Raw genomic sequence first — 26035 nt, forward strand, 5'->3', positions numbered from 1 at the left:
CAGACAGCTGTGCCAAACCAGAAAACACTGCTAAACTCAGCTATGCCAAACTAGGCAGCACTGTCTGGTTTGGCACTGCCGAGTTTAGCCTTGCTCTCTGGTTTGGCAAGGGCGAAAATAGCAGCACTGTCTGGATTGGCACAGCAAAGATAAGCAGAATTTCTAGTTTGGCACGGCCGACTTTGAAGACAGGGCTGCTAAACTCGGGACAATCCAGACCGCGCTGCTATTCTAGCCCTTGCCAAACCAGGCAGCTCTGCTAATCTCAGCCGTGCCAATCCAGACAGCGAGGCTAAACTCGGCAGTACCAAACCGAGAGCAGACGGCCGTGTTCCAACCAGACAGTTCTGTCAAACTCAGTCATACAAAACCAGACAGCACTGCTATATTTGGCCATGTAAAAACAAGTGCATTCAGCTCTTCTACTTCTAAAAGGTTGAGGTGAGGTAAATTAGAGCTACTCAGCTCTGCTGAATTTGGAAGTGAAAACAAATTTTGATCATTGTGGCATATAACCCACTCAGCTCTCCTAAATTTTGATCTGCCAAACAGAAGCAACTCAGCTCTACTGATGGGTTTACACTACAAGTAGGCCGCTGTTAATTATCGATGCTCGCAGGTAACAGATCGGCGTTTATTTAACGGCTGCGACTGCGAAATGTAAATGCAGAGCTACAACCTTTACTCCGTGCCATATGACAAACACAGCCCTGCAACATCTGGAATGTGCAAAAATAAACAGAAATTTGTTTCACAGTAAGATTGTGTTCTCACAAAGGGCTCACCTTGCTATGTGTTGCATTTGTGACCAGGCGACAATGTATGTGTTACTGTAACCGGTAAGAAGACAGATGTACCTGGCGTCTGCAACCTCACGGAAAGCCTCCAAAGTGTCTCTACGAGCACCGGAGGCTGAAGACGCAACACTTCATTATCACGTTGTGCTCAGGTAAGGAGACAATGGACCGGGAGGATATAGACTCCCACGTACAGGACTGTTTTACAGTAGTAATTAAAATGATTCAGCTCCCATTGCAAAATTAAATTTATTCGCAAAACAAACTTTCTACTGTTTGCAATAAACCAATAAAACAAGAACAATTTAATTACTTAGATACAATGTATATAACAAGTGATTTCCCCAATTTCAGGTTGCAGGTACATGTGCGCATGTTAGGTGCGGTTCTGTGTGCGGAGCATGCTCAGGAGCTGAGCCCGTTTCACACGACCAGCTGTGTTATATAGCCAGCACATGCCTCTAACAGCAGCGACTCGAGCTATCTAGTATTTAAGTGGCAAGAACAGGGTGGTATGCAGATCTGGTACCACCCCTCAACCCACTCCCAAAAAAAAAGCAATCATTGGGAGCCGATGGGTTACTGCCGAAGGCCCTTCGTGGCTGATGTCTGTGTTCAACATTTTGACCAGATACTAGAATACTTTAGTATTTAAAAAAATTGAATCCTAGACAAAACATGAATCGATTTGCAGGACCCCGACCCCTCGGTCAAATCATTGATCTGTGGGCCACTGGATGGGAGCCCACAAAGCCGCCTCCTGCTCCGCTTCTGACTAGTCGGACTGACACAACGCCATTGTTGCTGCTTGGCATGAGTTGCAGATCCCGGGCGGTAGGAAACAGTTCTCCGGTCTCTGATTCAGTGACCGCAGATTACGAACATGGCTGATGGACCGGTTCCTGTTAATCGATTCACACCATCTCTATGGTTTTAGCCCATACGTTAAATACCAAAAAGGCAAAAAAAAACGCATGAAGTTCAGTATTTAGGTCGCCGCACCATCCCAAAATAAGACAATTAAATGCAATCAAAAAGACAAATGTTCTCCAAAATGGCCCTAATAAAAATATCGGCTCATATCAGATCATCGAGCACAATCAACAGAAAAATGAAAACATTGCGGGTCTTAGAAAATGAGAACACAAAATAATTTTGTTTGTTTTATATAATTTAATTTTATATATATAATTTTTATATAATTGTTTCAACCATTACAATAAAAAAAAAATGGCCCTATAAATGTAATATTGTCGGAATCATACTGACAGAAGATGGTGGGCAATTTGAATGCAGACAAAGTTGTAAAAACAAAATCCAAAAAATCAATGGTGGTATTGTGCTTTTTTTTTTTAACATTTTTACCGCACTAGGACTTTTTACCTGGTAGTGCTACATTTACGGAAACAAAAATGTTATGGCTTTTGGAGGAAGAAAAGTAAAAAATAATAATTAGCTGAGGTGGGGAGGGGAACTATTGAGGTCTCAGAATTATACCTGAACTGGCAAGGGGTTTATTGACTGAAACCTTTGATTTTATGGTAGAAATATGTTCAAATACCCAGTAGCTAAATTTTAGATTTCCAAACAATAATCCCAAGCATACCTTAAAGTCTACCAAGGTTTGATTTCAGAAGTCCTGATAGATTCTGTAGTGGCCGTCACCGTCACCTGACTTGAACCACAACGAAAATCATTGGTGGGATGTGAAAAATGTGTTTGCAGCACGGAAACCCAAGAATACTGGTTACATGGAGGTCATTTCCTATAAGGAACAGACTAAGATTCCTGAGCAATGCTGCCAGAAGCCGATGTCTGGATCGGCAGCAAGTATGCAGCAGGTCATAACAGCTAGAGGGGCTCTACTAAGTGGCTTAGCTGTATAGGTCCTAGTACAACAATAAAAGGATACCCGTTTTGCAGTAATACGATGTGCCAGTGCTGAAAAATAAAGATTTGAAGCCATATGCAAATTAGACTGGAGGTGACATTAGGGGTGTGTCTACACGCGCTCAACACGCTGAGAGATTTGCATGTGGCTTGAAAGCTTGATTTCTCAGGGCTGGCACATCGGATTGCCACAAGATAGGTGTCATGTTCATTGTTGTGCTAGGATCTATACAGCCACACCACTATTTTCAGTAGTAAAAATGTTATGAAATGTTCCCTTTAAATTAACTTCATAATAAATATATACATATAATAAAAAAAAAAAAAACAGAAAATCATCCCATGGATAGAGGGACAGATCTGAAGTCATATAATCATGTATGAAAATATAATTCAGACCCAAGGTCTAATTACTATGGAGCGTGAAATACATAGTAAATATACACAATAACTGGGGAAGTCACGGTTTCTGTATTCAATAGGCATGCATATGTTATATATTTCATGCAGATATTTGCCAACACTGACAGGGATGGCAGAAAAACTCTGCCACCTGTGCCAGCCAGGCAGACCGCTCAACCAGTGCTGGAGTACCTGATGCCACCGCCTTCAGCTTCTTCAGCAGTTTGATATGGGAGTCGGGCTTGATGATGTGCTTGATGTAGGGCGAGCAGCCACAGTTCTCCAGGAGAGTGAAGTAATACAGCAATCTCTGGTGGTCTCTTCCCTCTATGGTGGGATACACGTACTTGGCCATGTGCTCGTAGAACGCTTCAGGACTCGCTTTTAGAGTGTCGTACAGGCCAAGGGACTTTGCCCGATTCTCAATTTCTGTTGTAGACAATCTGCAAAAAATACACCACATATAAGAAACGCATACACAACCCAACGTTGAAATCGTAAGAAGGAAAAGTCATGGAAACCACCGGCTTGGACTTAAGTTGTCAGCAGGTTTTTGCTATGTAATCTGACAGCAGAATGATGATCTCAATGCTTCTGCATACAAGACATGTTGGACAATCCAACTCTGTGTGAACAGTTAGGTGAAGGCCCTTTTTTGTTCCCCATGACTGTTCCCTGTGCATAAGGTCCATAAGGCCATGGTTGGTGTGAAAGAACATGACCTCAACCTCATCCAAGACCTTTGAATTAACTAGAATGGAGATTGTGAGCCCGGCCCTCTTCTACAACAGTATATGACCTCAAAAATAGTATTCTGGATGACTGGGCAAAAATTCCTACAGACACCTCCAAAATCTTGTAGAAAGTCTTCCCAGAAGAGCCGGAGCCGTTAGATCATCAGAGGAACCAACTCCAAGGGCTGAATGATTTCCAAAAGTACACATAACATTATAGGTTATTGGTAATCCAGTGCCAAACATGTACAAGGTTGAACTTGATGGATCTAGGTCTTTTTTTCAACCTATGTAACTATATATTAACGTCCATGGATGTAGAATGGGACAGGTGGAATGTGGAGTCAGGGTCATCAACAGTCCAGAAATTTCAATGTGGCACTTTTTTGTCCTATCCTATAAAAAAATAGAAGGCGTCTAATTTTTTTGAGCCTGAAGAAACTTCTACAGATTATTTTGACTGTAATTTTCATGATTTTAACAGTGAATACAGCTGATGCCTTCATTGAGAATTATGGGCTGTAGACACGTATCGCTTACAATTAATCATTTATTATGGGTTTTCCAATGGGTCTGTAAAAAATATCTGTCCATGATTTTTTTTGATACGTTGTTTGCAAAAAATAAAAAGTCAAGTTGTCAACTCTATATGGAGGCGTCCAGATATGGGATCGAACTACGGTATATTCTCCCATATCCCTACACTGCATTGTTCTGAGCTGTCGTACATGGAGTGCATGCGAGGCTCCCTGTGACTTTATTCTTGCTGATTTACCAGGAAGAAAACAAAGAACTTGTCAGAACAGTCATCTTCAGATCAGCGCCAACAGATCCTGCTCTATCATCTCTAGCATCGGGAGAAATCTTCGAGTTAGGATAATACAGTCAACTATAGTGAAGGTTTACCCACAAAACCACATAATGATATCGTGAAGAACACTAACACCGTCTCGCTCTGCTTCATCTGTTTAATGTCAGTCACCTAAATAGATCACATGATCCATTGCTGTGTAGGTCTATTAGGCTTCTTTCACACTAGCGTCGGAATCTCCCCGTCGCAATGCGTCGGGGAGAGATTCCGACGCTAGCGTTTAGCGCATTGCACAATGGAGGCAGCGGATGCATTTCTCCGGCGCATCCGCTGCCCCATTGTAAGGTGCGGGGAGGTGGGGGCGGAGTTCCGGCCGCGCATGTGCGGCCGGAAAAAGCGGTCCGTCAGGAGCAAAAAACGTTACATGTAGCGTTTTTTGCTCCCGACGGTCCGCAGAAGCACGACACATCCGTCGCTTGACGGATGCGACGTGTGGCAATCCGTCGTCAATACAAGTCTATGGGGAAAAACACGCATCCTGCAAGCACTTTTGCAGGATGCGTTTTTTCTGCAAAACGACGCATTGTGACGGATTGCAGAAAACGCTAGTGTGAAAGTAGCCTTAATTGTCAAGAACTCAACAAAACTGTACAAAAAGAAAGTCCAACCTGTGGTAGATGTCTTCCGCAAAAAAGTTCCTTCTCCTTAGATAACACTGGTTTTGCCGGTCTGAACACTTGGACTTTCTACAGTTCTATAACATATCAGCGCCTTCATTCATATCCTACAGCAGAGAACACATTCACTCCCTCTTATAGAATGATGTAGTCTGTACTAGGATCTGAGGGGTAACGGTTCTCCTTGTGGTGAGTGACATGCCAAGCCTGGCATGTCAGAGTGAGAAAACGTATAGGCCATGCATGCTACTCTGGGAAAATAAATATGCAAATGGCCTCCTCAGAGAGGAAGAGCACTAGAACACTAGCGCCACCTAATGGAAGTAGCAATCCTAACAGTCAAAATCAATCCTTGTCGTATGGCCTCACTCTGACATGCCAGGCCTGACTTGTCACTCTGGTCATGGTGAAATGTTACCCCTTAGATCCCAGTCTTACGCCACTCAACTAGCCACATCAGATCTCATTCATTGCACTGACTAGGGGCAACACCCAAAAACACTATGTCTGCAAATTAAGGTTTTGACTTGGCCATACGGCAAGGCTTGTTAAAGGGACGATAGTGACTTTTAGGTGGCACTAGAGTTCAAGTTCTTAATTTCCTAGAGGAGCATGCATGGCCTATAAGTCTCCTCACTCTGACATGCCATGCCTGACTTGTCACTCTCCACAAGGAGACCCGTTACCCCTTATATCCCAGTCTAGAGTTCTAGTCCTCTCTCTGAAGAGGAAATTTGCATACGTAGTCTGTGCTATAAAAACATCACACCACTTGAAGAACGCCCATAGAACATTTTCAGATTTCACCCATAGAGAAGAAGGACTCAGTGGTGGAAACTGGTGGAGACAAAACTAAGGTTGTCCACTGCTTTTATCTTCGCTCACTCGCTGAGATTTCATTAGTCCCTTTTCACCTTCTAATGGTGCAATGCTTCAAATTATGTCTTTCTTGAAACATTTCTGTGGATTTCTTCTCAAACATTCATTACCTAATTCAGGTTAGAGATACCGGTATATATATTTTTTTTATTTATTTTACTTGCTTATATAACTCCATTAATTTCCACGCTGCTTTACAGGCACTATCATCATATATAATTTTATGTTCCAGGTTTTCTTAAATGTTCCCAGTATACCAACGCAAGTCTACCTATCGATCAAGGAAGCACAATATTAAAAATGGTTCCCCTGCTTTAATATAGGACGTCAAAAACTATATTGACATTCGGTTTATCTCTGGAATCGTCTTGGAGTGTAGAGAAATCCTCAGTTTTCATTGATCTATGCGTGGGCAGCGTTTGCTAGGAGAATAATTGGGTTCTCCAGTTCACAGTTATAATGATCAGAAATACACAATCCAGCAAGCGGAAAAATGACATTTATGGGAACCGGTGGCCAGAGAACCATGGGTCTATAAATTAATGAAGTTTGATGACTGCTTGGACAACCCCGTCTTAAATGCCATAGTAACTCTTGTAAAATAAAAATACCCCTAACATCTCCCGTACCGGCATCCAGAGGTTGACGTGACAACAGATGGGCTGCAGCGCTTTCAAACTTCCACTGGAAGCCTGAGGTTCGTCTGAAGGAAGTGTGAGCACAACAGCTCATTGCAGGTCACTGATTGGCTGCAGGGCTTGCATGACATAACGTCATGTGAACCTCAAAAGACCCAGCGCCACCGGCATCCAGAGGTTTACATGACACTGCTATTCCAAGTGAGCCCTACAGCCAATCAGTAGCCGCAGATGGGCTGCAGCTTTCATGCCCAGCAGCCCGTTGCAGGTCACTGATTGGCTGCAGGGCTTGCATGACATAATTTCACCTGAACCTCAAAAGTCCCGACTCCACCGGCATCTAGAAGTTTATGTGACACTTGTATTCCACGTGAACACTGCAGCCAATCAGTAGCAGTAGATGTGCTGCAGCTTTCAAACTTCTATTGGAAGTCTCAGATTTGTCAGAAGGAAGTGAGAGCCCAGCAGCTCATTGCAGGTCACTGATTGGCTGCAGGGCTTACATGCCATAATTTCATGTGAACCAAAGTAGACTCGGTGGCAACATCGCTGAAATGGCGCAGGTACGGGAGGATAGAATAATAAGCAAAACAAAAACTAGAAAAAAATCGCAATAGGGAAGCAAAGGTATTAATAATCATAAGCCAAAAACCCCACTAAAATCACCAATTTATCATATACGTTTTATTTATATATTTTGTTTATTTTTTGCTACATATTTTGCTTCTCTAATATTTTTCATGCACTACATGTTTTTAGAGGGGTTTTTAGGTTGCGATTCTAGGAATTTGCAGCAAAATGGCTGTGTCTGCCTCTAGCTCCTCTGGTCTCCATAGACTTTCATGAGCAGCACCCGTCATCTCCTGCCTTAAGTCACCTGAAAATTTGTCTAAACTGAAAACAGAATTTACCAATGAAATAAGAGTGAATGATCAGAGCAGGAGAAGAAGATTTCACTGATAAGACATTACAAAGTTTCTTAAGTTCACATGTACTATTGATTTATGGAACAAAAATGACAACAATGTCTTCTCTTTAGTGGAAATCTGTCATTGGCTTTTTGCTGCCCCATCAGAGAGCAGTAGGATTTGAAAGGCACAAATCCTGGGTCCAGAGATAAGAGGGAGACACAAAAGCGCAAATAGGGTCTTATCAAACGTTCCACAAAGTTGCCCACCAAGAGAACTAATCACCTGGTGAGATTGAAGGAAGGACATATATTAATGGCGGCTGCTGCAGATCCACAGGTCAGTGCAGGACCTGATTGAAGCACACACTTAGATAGGAGAAAAAAGGATCATCCCCGCGCTGCCGTAAGAAGAATTTCAAAAATTGTAGAGGTTTCAACGTGGTTTATTCGACGCGTTTCAGGGTTCAGGTGACCCCTTCATCAGGACATACCACAAATATTTGAAACGCGTAGAATAAACCACGTTGAAACCTCTACAATTTTTGAAATTCTTCTTACGGCAGCGCGGGGATGATCCTTTTTTCTCCTATCTAAGTGAGTGATTCCAGAGATGTATCACTTAGTTTATTGGGTGCTGTAGTTTTAATTAAACACTGTTTTCTCTGCTGCAGATTTAGCAGGTCTCTGAATGCTGAGCTCTGAATAACCCCGCCCACACCACTGATTGGCTGCTTCCTGTGTAAACAGTGCATGGGCAGAAAGCAGCCAATCAGTGGTGGGGGCATGGCTAGACTACCTGGCAGCAGGTTTCCTCGTCCCCTAGTGACAATCTGATGATAAAACTGTGATTATATGAAAACTATACTAAGCAGCATAGTAAGTGACACATCCCTGGAATCAGTGTCTCAGTCTCTACATCATGCTGCTTTCAAATTAGGTGGCAAAAACTTGGTAACCGGTTCTCTTTAAGGAGTACCTGAGATAAAACACTCACTAGAAAGCAGCAGAACAATCTTTCTCTAATACTCTGCTCATTCCAGCCTTCAGCCTCCTCCCTTCCCCATAAACTTTATTAGTTTTTTTTTTCCCCAAGACTGAAGAAAGGAGAAGTGGCTTATAAGTGGCGTAAGACGCCTATCTCTCTGGTAAGAGATATTACAGTTGTTTACATTCGTTTGTTCCATTAATGTAGGCATTAAGTGACCATTTAAACTTTGCATAAAGACAGAAAACCTTTTCAAGTTCCTTTTAACCATCAAATATCCCTCCCACCCCAAAATAAAAAAGTTACCGGTATGTATTTTTTATCGATCACTCAACAAACAATTTTAGCTAAATATTTACATGGCATTGCGACCTTTCCACGAGACGTAGAGGCCTTGGGCCAATGATTCAGGACGGTTAGGCATTTGGAATGGGCATCATGTGTTAGATGTGGAAGATCGAATCTCAGAAGGGAGCAGCGTTAATTAAATATTTAGGAAATAAAACTGATTTACTTGAGGGTTGGAGCACTTATTGATTCCTGTGCACAGATTCTGCACCGCTCCATCTATCCAGAAATACTTTCCAGGAATGAGATTTACTGGGTGATGTGTTATACTGATGGAAGGGGCGCAGCCGGCAGTCAGGAGTCAGCACGCCAGTTCTGCAATAAATGCGGCCAGCAATCCACCCTTTGATCTTATAGATGCTCTTTATGTGCTTCATACTTTTTCGGTGAGATAGTAATGCCATGTTAACATTTTTATGGTGCACTAACAGCAATGTATAATGTTAGCGCAGTATTTTCTATAAGTTTTGCGCCATTTTTTAAGCTGTGTTTCGATTTTTAAAGGGGTTGTTCTGCCATGGGGCTCAAGTATGTAATCACTCAGACTACAGACTTTTGAATCCTCACAGCGTGCACAGTACGCAATGTCAGGATTCTCTCTGACTTGCATACTTCTGGCCACATTCAGACTAGACGTGTTTAGCCTTGCTATATTCACTTGCATTGAGCAAAGGCGTGCAAGTCTAGTTGGCAGGTGCCTGCAAATCGCATGCTTGTGGTCACACGTTTGACTACTCTCAGTGCCGTTGAATCCTGACAGCGTGGACACTGTGCGGATTCAAAAATCTGTAGTCTGACTGCAGACAAACCTCAAGCCTGGTCAACCCCATAAAAAAAAAGCCAATGATGACTCGGTACCTCTTTGTCTAAGACAATGATGGAAATGTATGCGTCTCCATGATAAATACCAAACCAAGTCTGCCCAGTATGATTCTGTAATCATTCCCACCTCAAAGACATCGGGAATATTAGATGTCGAAGACATAAAGAAGCGCAATTTGCAGGATCAGACTACACAGTGTCTTGTTTTGTCGTCTGTTACTACGGAGACACAGACTGTCGAACGGCAGTGACCACAAAGTTACAGGAAATATAAGTGATGACTATTTGCAAAACTTTTTCATTGTCATTGACTGAAAAAAAAAATGTTAAAGTGTACAGAATGTTAAAATTTATGGTCTTGTCTATCACACATGAGATCAACGGGGGTCCGACCACCAGAATCTCCACTGATCAGCCTCTTCAATATTCGCCAGGGTGCAGTCTGATTGGTGCTTTCCTATCTTTCATAGCGGTGGTACAAGCTGTGCTCCCATTCACTTATATGGGATCTTGCCGCAGTACCTTGCATCGGCACAAAGAAAAGTATGGTGTAAGAAAGTGCAAACCAGCCGAAATTGCAAGCAATGAAGAGACTGCAGCACAAACTCCTGAGTCTCTTCTATTAGCGGAGAGTCAGGCCACCACTGATCTAAGGGTATGTTCACACCTGGCACTTTTGCAACTTTTTTTACGCAGGGTATTTGGTGTGTAAAATAGGCAGAGTTTTCAAGTATTAGCTGTAGTGCAGCAGGGTTGGTGCAATGTGACAGAGCGTGACCACAGGAAAGTTCTAAGAAAAAGTCTTTAATGTCCAAAAAACTCACAGAAGAAACAGCGCACAGAATCCTCAGGACCACAGCCAAGCTTCAATAAAGGCCTAATCCAAGACCGGTTGAGGGGTGCCAGGCCTTTTGGCTCTGCTGGGCTCCGTGTTACCTCACATAGGCTCACAGTACCTCTGTACCTCAACATAAATTCCAGGCCAAAAAAAAAGCTGCAGTATGCGCTCCTGTGTCTTTTTGGCTCCCAAGTGCCCTCCCAGCATGTGGGTGTGAGCCATTTCGAGCACTGCCCGACGCTAGGATTGGGGCACTACCAGTAGTTCCACCACTTCATCCTGGATTTTATCCATCCTGTATAACAAGACCCGTGGATAGCCATGAGGGGAAAAACCGCCTCGGTACCTGGTTGCTGAGCCACTCCTTTTATTTCCATCACCCTTTCTCATGCCCGGGCCAGAGTGGGATCCTGAAGCGGAGCTGTCCCGAACTTACCAGGGGACACTTCCAGCTCGTGGATCATGGGGCTCCTCGACCTCTCCTGTCAATACCTCTGGGGAAAACCTATCGGGGTTACACTCTGGCCTTAGGTTGGCGACCCCTATGGCAGGTATCACTGACTTGGGGTCCTCAGGTTCCATGCACGGAATAACATTTACCCTGGGAGGGTTAACCCTAGTCTCCCACAGAGACCAGAACAGGGGCAAGTCTCTTCCCAACACAGTCCCATATGGAAGGGTATTCACCACTCCCACCACGTTTTATTTCTCCACATGGTGTGGAAAAAGTAGCCTCACTCACGGAGTTCCCCATGCATACACACCACCCCCACTTTCCGTCCATTGGTTTGCCCTGGCAACAAGGGACCCATGGACCAGAGTCACTAAGCTCCCCGAGTCCAAATAAGCCTCCGCTTGGTACCCGTTGACGAGTACCTGGCACATTTGGGGTGTGTGTAGTTGCCGTGCAGACCGGCTGGATGAGTATACCCGCAGCCCATGGGTTTAGCTGTCAGGGGGCAGTTGGCAGCCACATGTCCGGGCCTCAGAACGGATCGGGGTCACAGGTGAGAGACCCTCTCGCAGGGCCGCAATATGTTGCAGGATCAAACTGTTGGTCTGCTGTTGCTGCTGGTACAACTCCTGCTGCTGCCGCTGACAAAGGACCAATTACTTCAGTAGCTCCTCCATTTTGTCGGCAGGCTTGTGCTGCAAGGTTGCAGGCCTAATAACTGACACGCAGCGGGCTTTGGTTATGCCTCAGTTCACACTGCCCATGTTCTCCAAACATATGTAGTGCAGCAGGGTTGGTGCAGTGTGACAGACAGGCAGTGGCCACAGGAAAGTTCAAAGAAAAAGTCTTTAATGTCCAAAAAACTCACAAAAGAGACAGCGCACGGTATCCTCTGGACTGTAGCCCTAATGTCAAAACAGTCCTAACCAGAGACCGGTTGCCATGGATGACTGCACCACCGTGTCACGCTGAGTGATACCAGGCCTTTTGGCTCTGCTGGGCTCGTGTTACCTCACACAGGCTGTTTTGCAGAGCCACCTACTCTACAAGGTTGCAAACCAAAACTGACACACCCAACCCTTTACTGCAGGGTTTTTAAATGGAATCTGTGGCCATGAGCCATTTGTAAGACCGTCCTGGAGGGAGCGAACTTCCCCACTACCATGTAGTTCGCTCCAAAAATAAAAACCCATGCCGAGTTTTCTTAAATCTGCCTTGGGCAAATCGCTTGCCCAACACCTTACGGTCTTAATATGCTTCTATGCCGCAGCTGAATCATTTACATCTGTTAGCCAGCATAAGTACATGTGGGGATTCCCTAGCACCCAGGCAACCCCCACATGTACTTATGCTGGCTAACAGATGTAAATCAATTAGCTGCGGCAAGAAAAACTAAATCTCCGAGCACTAAAAAATACTCGGAGGACCCCTGAGTGTGTTCGGGAAATCTCGAGTAATGAGCATATTCGCTCATCACTAGTGCACATGCAATAGTGGAGGCTCTCTATATCTAATAGGTTAGATCTTCCTCTACAGGACGGCTGACACCATCATCTCCCAGAACAGAGAGAAGTGTCGACTAAGCTGAACTGCCACTGAAATTACAGAAAGCCAAACCGCGTTACTTCCTTGTCACAAAACCTTTGGTATTTTGGAGAGGAAAGACACCATAAATTTCCCATTTCGAACCTTCTACTAACGAGAGTGAGAGAGAAACCAAACATTTCCCGGCCGAAGGCAGCCAAGCAGTTGTTCTCGGGAGGACCCATGATCTGCGCCAGGGTTTTATAAATCTCCTTGAATCATGGCTTTTCTTAGGATGTCACAAATGTCATTTCATTTTCTCATTTATAATTTTCCATCTCTAAAAGGAAATGGATTCCTCTAGGGCCCGGAGGTACGTAATGATGAAGTGTTCGTCCCCACTGTATATGAGCAACGCGTTTTGATTTAAGTGTAATTCTTCCGACGATCCATGAGAGCTAATCTTCCAAAAAACTTACTTGAATGGATGATGAATCCCAGTAATTTTTCCTGATTAAATTATGCTTAGTATTCCGGCAAGGAGATCGTCTTCCATTTACGCTTCAGTGAAATTACTGTATGACAATGACCATTCAGAGGTCTACAGAGGAAATAACAAACATGAAGACCCGGCAGCTATCTGTGGGAATGAGTCTGAAGACCAATATTCTTCATCAATCTGATTCCAAATCCAGAGAGAACATTCGGTTTTTTAGATCTTAGTCTTACAATGACTAAATGATAGACATCCATGCTTAGGGTTGAATATGCCATGGGAAGCAAAAGCTTAATACTGTCCAACAAGTCAAACTATGAGTAGTGTGGAAGTGCAAGTAATTAAGTCAATTAGCAGTAACATTTCATAATGAACAGACCGAAAAAAAGAGAGTGACCATGACGGGTTAGATGCTTCACTAATCGACGATGAATATTGGAGTCATTTAAAGAGCAGATAACTTATAACAGTAAAAGGCTAAAAAAAAAAAAAAAAAAAGTCTGACTTTCATCCAGAAAAAAATTGGACGATTTCCCATGTGTATGGTCATGAGTTTTTATACATCAGAAGTTCTTAAAATTTACAAGACTAAATACAGTTTTGTATGTTAAAGAATTGCAATGTGTCCGTAAAATCAGATGGTCTATAGTTGATGGGATCAGTCAAAGACTTGGCTAGGCGAGTCTCATGGGAAATAAGGAAGAGAAGATAAGTGCATGTGGCGATTTCGCTCACGTGGAAGTTTGGTCAGTGAAAAAATAAAAGTCATCAGAACAGCCCTACAGAATAATAATGGTCCGAGTGATGTGTGAATGTAGCAAGAGAGTAACTTTAAACAGTTTTTAAAATATTTTTTAAAATACTTTAAAAGGGGGTCATCCATGACTATTTAATGTTATTACTGTGGGCCAAAGAACTAACAGGCCAAGAGTTGCTAACTATCTGCCTGTTGTTCCCAAAGCCGATCTTTGCCAGCACAGAGCATGCACAGACCACTCTGCCTGGCGATGCAGAACATTCTGCTGAAGCCTCTTCTCTGTTGACAGGGTGCAACTACCGGGAGTCGGCTGTTAACCAGCATGACATCAGCAGTCACTCCCCGTCAACAGAGCGCCTCGGAGGAAGAGCGGCTCTGTGGATGTAGATCTGCTGAATCGTCGATAAGAGCGATTTGGGGCCAATCTGAGCCGGCGGAGGGTAGAACAGGCAGGTAGCTGACCCGGTTAGCACCAATCTGTTAATTTTTAAGACTATAGTAAAAAAAATTAAATAAAGTAGTCCTTGAGAACTTGTTTAATTACCTGCAGATCGGTGGGGTCCGGGTCCAGTCATAAGACCCCTAAGCAGGGCTGTGGAGTCGGAGTCGTGGAGTCGGAGCCCGTTTTAGTGGGAGTCTGAGTCGGTTTAAAATGGACCTACTCCGACAATATACTGTATAATAAATTGGGTACAGTAGGTCAATGCTACTACTAGTACGGCACATGTCGTGAAGGGGTTATAAAAGGTAAGTACTTCCTAAAGCATAACTAAACTTTCAATAAACTGTGCATAAATCAATAGCCCAGTATATCTTGTCTCTGTATGCTTGATGTTTAGTTTGGTTTTTCTTCTTAGCTCACATTTGGAGAAATTAGCTGCTCTGATAACTTATATACACTATTCATAGAATATAAGGGGAAAAATCCTTTCTAATATCTCAAATTCAGAAATAGATTAACAGGATCGATGAGGACATGGCAAAGGAGGCAGCAAAGAGCATCTCAAACGTCAGTTACAAGATATTTTGTAAGTGACAAAGTTACTGTAACAATGACAGATGTGTTTAAAAGACAGCTCATTGAGCTTGTTGTGAAGGACTGTGTACTATTATCATTACTTGCATGACCAGCTTTTACAACTCTTAATTGACAAATGGCTTGCAAACTTGGTGTTTCTCTGGAAAGAGAAAGTATTAGAAAATTAGTGACTGAAGAAGCCCTTAACCAAAAGGAAGATGTTAAAAAGACTCTCAAGAGAAGCTCTGTATTTCTTAAAATGGATGCCTGCACACGTCACAGAGTGAACTATTTTGCTATCAACGTTCAATATGTTTGTGACAACAAAAAAATTATTACTAAGACCCTGGCAGTAAAAGATACTAAAGCTCATCACAGCAGCCAGTTTCTCCAGACCTTAGTGGAAAAAGTTCTGCAAGAATATGAACTAAAAAAAAACCAAAAAACAGGTTCTTGGTATTGTAATGAATAATGCTTCAAACATAAGTACAATTAAACTGATGAATGAGAATAATGAAGGTGAAAATTGATGGAATTGCTTCATCACCCATTTACAGTGACTAAAAAGTCATAAGCTGAGGATTTAACTCCTGGCATTTTTAAAGGAGTGGAAAAACTTGTTGTTTTGCCAGTCCCAAAGAGGAGTTTTAATCGCAGATGGCATTGCTGCTTCAATGAAACTGAGAGAGACACTGCTATTACAAAATAAAATTCTTCTGGCAGCTGTTTATGTGGACCCGAGTCATCGTATATTGCTGGATGATCAACAGCTTACTAAAGGAAAAGAAGCTTTGATTGAGGTAGCAGTTAGGATGAGTGGGCTACAGGATTGTCAAGAGCAAGAGGACTCGGGTCCGGCCAGTGCTGCTGCTGCCGTTCCTTCATCCTCATCAACTGAGGAGTTTGATTTCGACAAGTATTTGGACGACATGAAGCAGGCAAAGCATTGCTGCAGGGAAAAAGGTTCCACTCCCATAGAAAACAGATTGACCATATCTCAGCAAAATTTTTCACTTGCTCTCAAAGAAGTAGAAGAGTTCAATCGTTCATCAAAACTGACTGTGCACGAGGCAATTCCTTTATACCCTGAAATTGTTAGAGATGTTGCCCGAGTGGTTACTGCTTTACCACCAACTCAAGTTAGTGTAGAGAGGTTGTTCTCTAGCCTTAAAATAAGTAGGTCAGATGTGAGGTCATCTATGAAGGAGGATCTGATGGAGGCGATACTATTTGTCAGAACAAATTCACGACTGCACAAATGTTATTCAGTACGTTTTTGTTGAAAACAGTTTTTCCCCACTTACTGCAGTGTATAATTAATGGTAAATATGCAAAGTTTTTTTTTGTTCTAAAGTTGCATTCCAATAAATATATTTTATGTTCTATCTAAATGGCTTGATTATTGTTTCATAATAATGATTAAAAGCCTGATAACATTTTGCTACAGTAAATTTATCACTTAAACTTAAACATTAGCCATGTATGAGGGAGTCGGAGTCGGAGGTGGTGTCATGGGAATTGAGGAGTCGGAGGTTTGGCTTACTGACTCCACAGCCCTGCCACTAAGCAATCCACATATTGGGAGGCAGGAGTGCACAGATCATGAACAGAACAGATGAACATGAATGAATATATAAATTATATTAAAAAATCATAGGCCGCAAACTCCTGCCTCCCGAGCTGTGCACTTCTCAGTTGCTTTATGATAGATCGGTGTAAGTTTCAGGACCCTGTCCACCACCCATGTGCAGGCAACTAAAATGCTTAAAAATACAATGATAATTATTATTATTTATTTATATAGCACCATTAAATCCATGGTGCTGTACATGAGAAGGGGTTACATACAGAGTTATAGATATCATTTACAGTAAGCAAATTTTCGATGACAGACTGGTACAGAGGGGAGAGGACCCTGTCCTTGCGGACTTGCATTCTACATTCTATAATAATTAAAAAGAAAAAAAAAACAAAACACTGGTAGAAGTTTAGTTATTCTTTTAAGGTATAAAGTTCAGAATTTAGGACCAGAATAGGTACTGCCATTTTTCCGACCTGGAGCTGAGAGATTATTTTAGGTCTACGCCAGTTCCTCACCAGTTGTCGCCATGACCCAGTTGATGTAATTCTTTTTGTCAGGAATGACCATCTGATGATCTCCGCTTAAGTCACATTTTTTGGCGCTTGTTCTTTTGTGGTTATTGTAATTTCATAAAAATCATAATACTATTGCCATTTGGTATGGACTTTATCTTCGGTAAGGCCCAGTTGCCATCAAGTTCTGCATAGAGGAGCCCCCAACGAAAAATCTTCAAAAGCCCTGCTCAACATCAGCACTACTATTTTTTTTCTCGATTTCCATCCCTTTCTTTCAGTCTTTTATCAAATACTGAAGATTGAAAAAACTCCACTGGTATTGGTTGTTTATTATTTTACAAGGGTCCTACAAGCTGTCGATATCCTAACATATTATACCTAACCTTTTATTTATATATTTATATATCCATTTGCAGGCCTGTGGATGTCCTTTAACAGCTTGTCTTACAAATCAATCTGTTGCTGAAGGAATATCAAAGGAGTTTCTCACTGACAAATGCCGCGGCGCCTCCTGACACAACATGGTTGGGATGTGTTTGAGCTGGGGTGGTCTTCATCTTCTCTGCAGGTGCTTATCTCTCACACCTTTGTACCAGTCAGGGGTGGAGAAGTTCATCTTGGGACATGTCTTTCTCAGAGAAGCAACAAGTCGTGAACTGACCATCTCATCTTGTAGATCATTTCTTCAAAGAGAATGGCAGATGCCGATTCCCCTTCGATAATCTCAGTTGGCAAGGAACAAGGCCAATTTATCAGCAAAGATCCAGGCAGAAGGAGTGGTAGAACAGCGGACGAGGAAGCGAGAGCCAAATATTTGCCTTTGAAAAGTATTAAGAAGCAAGCGGAAACTGTAATATCCGCAAGAATTCATCTATGTTAACGAGAGCAAAGAAGAAAGATTAAGTCAAAAAATTCAGAAGATAGAAATGGAAGTTCTGGGTGAAGAATAACGAAAACCAGACAAGAGGGAGCAAGACAAATAAGAAAGTGGACAGGATAACTAGGATTGATGAGGCTATGTCGGCATGATTGACACACGGATTAATCTCATAAGACTGGAACAATGATCTGCAGAAATCCTACCCTCGGAGAACCATTACCAGATATTAGATGAAGGGGGACGCAAGAAAGAAGGAGAACTTAAATGGAAACTGACAAGTTCAACCCAAAGTGCCAGCATTGAGAAATCAAGCTTTGTAGTCACATGCAAATTAGCCTGGAAGTGCGTTGGGGGGGTGTCGATGCACTAAATTAACACAACTTTAACACACTTTCAGGCTAATTAGCATGTAACTACAAAGCTTGATTTCTCAACGCTGTCACATAAGATTACTGCAAAACATCGCAAGAAAACCTACAGCTCACCAAACCTGTAATGGGGTCATCCAGGGTGTTCAACAAAAAAGGCAGCACTCCTCCTGACGCGTTTCGCAAGCACACTTTATTCAGAGACACTTCCGAAACGCGTCAGATGTTTGATGACATTTGTTGAGTGGTTTTAGCATGTATGGAAACAATTAAAAACTAACAGAGTTTCTCAAGAAGGACGGAGTGCTGACTTTTCTGTTGCTAGATTACTACAAAACAGGTATTCTTTTTATTCTTGTACTAGGAACTATGCCGTCATACTGCTTGCAGTAAATACATCATTTTGACAGAATCCCATCAAAAGAGCAGTGTAATGGAAGAAACCTTTAAAAAAAAAATCGTGGCAGTGATTAAATTCCTATTCCTGGAAACCATCATGATAAGCCAGTTCAGAGATGGGCTCGGCTCACAATCAGAAGCTTTTTGTCCGTTTTTCTTTTTGCACTAAAGGGAGAAGCATAACTGACAGCTTTATATTACTACGCTTCTTCCATTCCAAAAGAAAAGGGCAAGTCCAAAATCTTACAGGGCTGCGGAATCAGAAACATCTAAGATAATGGAGAAGAAAAATTAAAAAAAAAAAAAACTTTTTTTTTTTATCAGGGACATCCCATCATTGCGGAGATTGCTGGAGATGTTAATTGGCTATTTTGCACATTGGAGCAAACTGATTAAGTTACATGAATATTAATTCTGGCATAATTTGCAGCAAAAACTGTCTTGCGTAACCTGCACGATGTCAGGAAAGTTTGTGATCTAGGATCTAACACCATGTGCCAACAATTGCGCCAAAATGTCGCCACAAAGTAAGCCAACTAACAGGTAGGATAAACTTAAGACTGGACAGTCTGAAAATATAACATTTAGCAAACAGCATGAACCGTTTTGATAAATCTGACGCACTGTAAGACCTTTTAGTATAAGCTCGCAATGTCTAAACAGTGGACCACATTGGTAAAACTGTGACTTATGTAAATATCAGATCGCGGGGTGCCGCCTTGCACTTATAGGAAATCCATCATGTCCAGAAATGATACTTGCCTGCAGACCGTTTCGGACTGGCCCACAGGAGAAAAGGTAAATTCCCCGGTGGGCCCTCTACATGAGCAGTAATTGGCACAATACATTCACTAGGTATAGACAGGGTAATCTGCAGATAAGTGTTTAAATCCTGTGCGCCAGTTTAATGGAGAGCATTGGCTACAGGGAGAAAATTAAGTTATATGTTCCCTGTTGCCGCTCTCTTCTACTCATGGGGCAGTGCAGGAGGCACAGCACAATGTAATCCTTCATCTACACTCTGATTGACAGCCTTCTCTCACACACAAGCTGTCAATCAAAGCGCTTGGGAGCAATTACAGCCATGCACACAGTATAGTGATTGGTGACTAACTGCTATGCACCGAAAAAGACACAGAACTAAAAACAAATAACAGGAAAAAAACACAGCCGTACTTCTCACCACCGGGTCATTTGGTTACCTGTAGTGCATTAGTATTGTCACCCTGTATTGGGAAATACAGCCTTATTCTGTGATGAATGTAACGGCTCCCTGCACTGCTCTGATGACTGGAAGCAAGCAGCTGCAGGGAGAATAAAATGTAATTTTTTCCCTGCACTGGCTGCTCCAGTACACAACACTTTTGTAGAGTTTTCACTCCTTACCAGTACAGAGTAGGGTCCTGGTTGCCGATGTAAGATGCCTTTAAAGTAGATCCACAAGTGACCAGCGTGTGCCTTTATTTTACTCCCACTGATTCCCTGAAATTCTTTTTAGTTCTTCTTTATATTCTGCCATATGATTGATGAGATACATTGTTCTTTCATTCTAACGCCAATTTTAATGGTGTTTACCGTGGTGGTGTGGCTGACAGGGTTATTATGCAGAGCAGCCTAAAGACAAGCCCCCAAGGAATCCTGTGTGCACCGCCCCCTTGGCAAAGACCCTAAAAGCGCTAAACAAAAAAGTCAAAATCTCTGGAACCATACTGCATACTTTAATTTGAAAAAACAGCATATTAAGGGGAGCAGTGGGAATAAAATGAGAGGAAAAGTTACAGCTGGTAGAGCAATATTCCATGGGAAACTTATTCAAGGTATGTCTCCCACAGAAGTTTCTCCAGGTCGCTAAGCCCAGTGTCACGGTTTCATCATTGACTGTGGCCTAGGGACACTGAGTGCAGCTCAGCTGCCCTATGGGATCTGGAGGGCGCTGGACTGTCAATATTGTGACTGTCCAGACATTCAATCTGATCCTATGGCGTGCTGGGCTGTCGTCATATTGATTGACAGCCTTGCTGTTTAATCGGGTCTAGCCTGCGGACGTTTCCCGAGGTGCATCTCGTCCTTAACTATTCGCTAGCTATTTAGCTGGCTAGCTGTGAGCAGTCAGTGCTGGCTGTAGCTCAGCTTTGTTAGGTGAGTGCTTAGCCCTGTGTCACATTTCTCTGATCCTGTTCACGGAGCTAGGATTGTAGTGACTTTTCATGTGGACTATCCCTTTTGCTCTTGGCGCTCTCTGACTTCAGGTATCCAACCCCAGACTTGGCCTCTGACTATCTGTTTGTCTTACCCCTGTGTCTTGACGTACCCTCTTGGCATTTCACCCTGGCCCTCCTGACAACACTGTCTCAAAACCTGTACGTGAGTAGCGACCCAACGTAACTCCCAGGCTCACTAACGACTGGATTTCCACAAGAAGAGGCAGCATCTTTTCGGGGCTCATATGTCCTAATAACCAGACAGTGACCAGAAAGCCGTGCACTTTGGGAGCACCGTTAAGGCCGCTGTACACAAGCGATGATCAGGTATATATATGATTCATGCACCATCCATCAGCAACCCCCAACGTTTTCACGGGCAAAATACGCAGCCGACTTGTATGCAGAAAATCCACTGCACAGCAGCAGCAAAAAGAGATTTCACAACATCTTATTCACAAAAAATCTGCAGAGAAATTGACTGCCACTTTTGAAAAAAAAAAAAAGCAAATTAATGTGAGGCAGGAGGCAAAAAGTGCAGGATGAAAAAAGAACACATTATACTTTTTTTTTTTTTTTAGACATTTTGCAGCAGACTTATTCAGCTTTGCCATTTAAAGGGTGTCAAAAAGTAGCACCTATTTTCACAAAAATATAACTTTTGTAGTTTTTATGCTAGAAACCTTCAAAGGGTCACATTTCAGACTGTGAATGAGTCCGACCTTCAGTCTGCTGCATTAGACATACAGTTATGGATGTGAATAGAAAAAGCAACATGAAATTCAGCTAAAACAGTACATTAATAGGTCAGTCACAATCACCATAGAAGGAGTAGATCGGAAACATAAAAGGGAATACGCACCCACTGTCACAGAACAAGTGCTCCAAATGCGTCATGTACACCTCCCATAGAGGCACTTTGTAGCGCTGAGCCAGGGAAAGGGAAATCTTGTACACGTTCTCCTCCAGAGTCCTGAATAAAGGGAAAAGGAAAGACAACAATAATAATACAGCAAGGTCATGAGGGCCTTCTAGTGGTGGCTTCAGGCAGATGGATTATTTTTTTCCTAAGAGGTTCTCTGCTAATTATATATTAAAAAAATCCTAAATACTTGTAATTAACAAATTATAGTAATTTTCTCTATGGAGGTCTCATGTACAGCACCAATGAATCAATGGTGCTCCAAAAAATAATAATAACAACTATAGATTACGACTATATATATTAAACTAATACTTATGCAACATAGATGTGGGTAATAGTTTACGGCATTAACAGTTATTTAAGGGAACATTTCAGGTTGTTCATGCTGCCCCTGATTGGAGTCAGGGGAGTTTGAGAAAATATTCCATAAAGATCCAGCCAGTGATCATAGCCGGAGATGAGAGGAGGACAAAAACCAGTGCAGTGTTTCTCTCACTGTTAAAGGGAATCTATCGGCATGTATTTCCTATGTAATCGGAGGGCAGCATGGTGTAGGCTAGGCTGAAAAACTTAAATCAGAGAGGTGTAATTTATTGGTCTCTGTGCTATTTCAATACAATAAGTGTTTTATCAGCAGGAGATGATCACTGCTGGACTGCTGCCCATGTGAAGCCTAGTCTGACTCCGCCCCCCCACTGATTAACAGCTTATTGCCAATATATAATGTACACAGAAAGCTGTGGTGTGGGCAGCTCATGCTACATATAAAAACTCTGATTGTATCACAACTGCTGCACCCAGTAAACTAAGTGACACATCACTGGAATCGGGGTCTCTTCTTCTTTATTATGCTGCTCTCAAATGAGCAAAAATCTTGAAATGAATTCCCGTTAGTTCATGAACAGTGAAGGGGACTGGCTTAGCTACTGAAATGAGCCGGTCGGTCAGTCCCTTTCATACACATAACTGGTTTTCTCCTCTGTGCCAAATCTAAAGTGGAAGTAGAGTTCGAAAGACGGATACTGGAACCAGGATATTGGGGCAGGTTTCAACGATCTAATATTGGAAAGCTGCATTATTTATTATTTCATGCACAATAGAATATAGTCCTGTTTTGAGGGACGTTTCCCATCAATGATGGGTGATAAAAAGTTGTTTTGGGGGGGGGGGGGGGGGTCCCATCACAAGGACCCACAACACAGAATCTAGGGACCATCACCGGCAGTCCCAGTGACAATGATAGAGAGGTGCGGCATGGAATCAGCAAGTGCTCACCCATCACAACCCCTTTAAGGCTCCCTCCTACTCCAGTCAACAGTGGATCATCAGTTTTAGTCCTTGACTACATCCCAGCAATCCACAGCAGAATTCACGATACACATGAAACATCGTCTGATCATGTTCACATTTTAACACTGATTTTTTACCTTTTTTTTCTTTTTAATCCTTTTATTAATAAGAAAATTCTTTAAAAATAAATAAACAAATATAACTGGCAATAGAGGGAAAACATTTGACATTTTTAAATTAAGCTCCGGGGATGAGTTTAGTAAATGTTATGTTGGATGGCTGATTAATCATTTCATTTCTAACATTTACATTTAGTAAACAGGATCTCAATGTTTTATTTCAAATAAAATTTTATTTTCACAAAAGAAAAAGAAATGTTTGTTTTCCTGCTCTCTGGGGGAGAAGAATATGGATTCTGTACTTATTTTTTTCCCAGTCCTGCATCATGGGTGAAACCCTGTAATTTACTTCACAGCAGCATTCACAATTCTGCACATCTTATTGCCGGTCTTCTGTCTATCGCCTCTCTGGTGTCTACAAATCTATTTACCCATCTTCTATGTGGCTTGTGTCACCTGTCTTTTTTATATCGCCCATACGTATGCTCTCTATGTACCTCTCTAATTATCTTCTGTCTTTTATCCATCACCTCTCTGCCTTCTGTCTACCCATCTTCTGTCCTGTACTGCGTATTCTATCATCTCCATCTACCAATTATCTGTCTTCACATCTACAGTAATTGTCTTCTATTTATCTTCCTGCCTTCTGTCTCTCTCTTCTGTTGCCTGACTTCTAACAATCGCCTGTCTACTACCTATCGCCTACCTGTCTACTACCTATCTACTACCTGTCCTCTACCTATCGCCTACCTGTCCTCTACCTATCGCCTACCTGTCCTCTACCTATCGCCTACCTGTCCTCTACCTATCGCCTACCTGTCCTCTACCTATCGCCTACCTGTCCTCTACCTATCGCCTACCTGTCCTCTACCTATCGCCTACCCGTCCTCTACCTATCGCCTACCCGTCCTCCACCTATCGCCTACCCGTCCTCTACCTATCGCCTACCCGTCCTCTACCTATCACCTACCCGTCCACTACCCATCGCCTCCCTGTCCTCTAGCTATCGCCTACCTGTCCTCTACCTATCGCCTACCTGTCCACTACCCATCGCCTCTCTGTCCTCTACCTATCGCCTACCCATCCTCTACCTATCGCCTACCCGTCCACTACCCATCGCCTCCCTATCCTCTAGCTATCGCCTACCTGTCCTCTACCTATCACCTACCTGTCCACTATCCATCGCCTCTCTGTCCTCTACCTATCGCCTACCCGTCCTCTACCTATCGCCTACCCGTCCTCTACCTATCGCCTACCCGTCCTCTACCTATCGCCTACCCGTCCTCTACCTATCGCCTACCCGTCCTCTACCTATCGCCTCCCTGTCCTCTACCTATCGCCTACCCGTCCTCTACCTATCGCCTACCCGTCCTCTACCTATCGCCTACCTGTCCACTACCCATCGCCTCCCTGTCCTCTACCTATCACCTACCTGTCCTCTACCTATCGCCTACCTGTCCACTACCCATCGCCTCTCTGTCCTCTACCTATCGCCTATCTATCCTCTACCTATCGCCTACCCGTCCCTCTACCTATCGCCTACCCGTCCCTCCACCTATCGCCTACCTGTCCCTCTACCTATCGCCTACCCGTCCCTCTACCTATCGCCTACCTGTCCTCTACCTATCGCCTACCCGTCCTCTACCTATCGCCTACCCGTCCTCTACCTATCGCCTACCCGTCCTCTACCTATCACCTACCCGTCCACTACCCATCGCCTCCCTGTCCTCTAGCTATCGCCTACCTGTCCTCTACCTATCGCCTACCTGTCCACTACCCATCGCCTCTCTGTCCTCTACCTATCGCCTACCCATCCTCTACCTATCGCCTACCCGTCCACTACCCATCGCCTCCCTGTCCTCTAGCTATCGCCTACCTGTCCTCTACCTATCACCTACCTGTCCACTATCCATCGCCTCTCTGTCCTCTACCTATCGCCTACCCGTCCTCTACCTATCGCCTACCCGTCCTCTACCTATCGCCTACCCGTCCTCTACCTATCGCCTACCCGTCCTCTACCTATCGCCTACCCGTCCTCTACCTATCGCCTACCCGTCCTCTACCTATCGCCTCCCTGTCCTCTACCTATCGCCTACCCGTCCTCTACCTATCGCCTACCCGTCCTCTACCTATCGCCTACCTGTCCACTACCCATCGCCTCCCTGTCCTCTACCTATCGCCTACCTGTCCTCTACCTATCGCCTACCTGTCCACTACCCATCGCCTCTCTGTCCTCTACCTATCGCCTATCTATCCTCTACCTATCGCCTACCCGTCCCTCTACCTATCGCCTACCCGTCCCTCCACCTATCGCCTACCTGTCCCTCTACCTATCGCCTACCCGTCCCTCTACCTATCGCCTCCCTGTCCTCTAGCTATCGCCTACCTGTCCTCTACCTATCACCTCTCTGTCCTCTACCTATCGCCTACCTATCCTCTACCTATCGCCTACCCGTCCCTCTACCTATCGCCTACCCGTCCCTCTACCTATCGCCTACCCGTCCACTACCCATCGCCTCCCTGTCCTCTAGCTATCGCCTACCTGTCCTCTACCTATCACCTACCTGTCCACTACCCATCGCCTACCCGTCCTCTACCTATCGCCTACCCGTCCTCTACCTATCGCCTACCCGTCCTCTACCTATCGCCTACCCGTCCTCTACCTATCGCCTACCCGTCCTCTACCTATCGCCTACCCGTCCTCTACCTATCGCCTCCCTGTCCTCTACCTATCGCCTACCCGTCCTCTACCTATCGCCTACCCGTCCTCTACCTA

At 43.5% G+C, this 26035-nt stretch overlaps 1 protein-coding gene across 1 annotated transcript in view; it reads right to left on the reverse strand.

Moving 5' to 3' along the window:
* Window positions 1–26035, reverse strand: part of NBAS (NBAS subunit of NRZ tethering complex) — an 854371-nt gene that overhangs the window by 318836 nt on the left and 509500 nt on the right. Inside the window, exons 42-43 of the mRNA XM_069728113.1 lie at window positions 21788–21898; window positions 3282–3532 (exon numbers count right to left, since the gene is read on the reverse strand). Coding sequence (XP_069584214.1) covers window positions 3282–3532; window positions 21788–21898 — 362 coding nt within the window. The remainder of the gene's footprint in view (window positions 1–3281; window positions 3533–21787; window positions 21899–26035) is intronic.

The sequence above is a fragment of the Ranitomeya imitator genome, chromosome 5 (genome assembly GCF_032444005.1).
Source record: "Ranitomeya imitator isolate aRanImi1 chromosome 5, aRanImi1.pri, whole genome shotgun sequence".
In the NCBI taxonomy this organism is placed as follows: domain Eukaryota; kingdom Metazoa; phylum Chordata; class Amphibia; order Anura; family Dendrobatidae; genus Ranitomeya; species Ranitomeya imitator.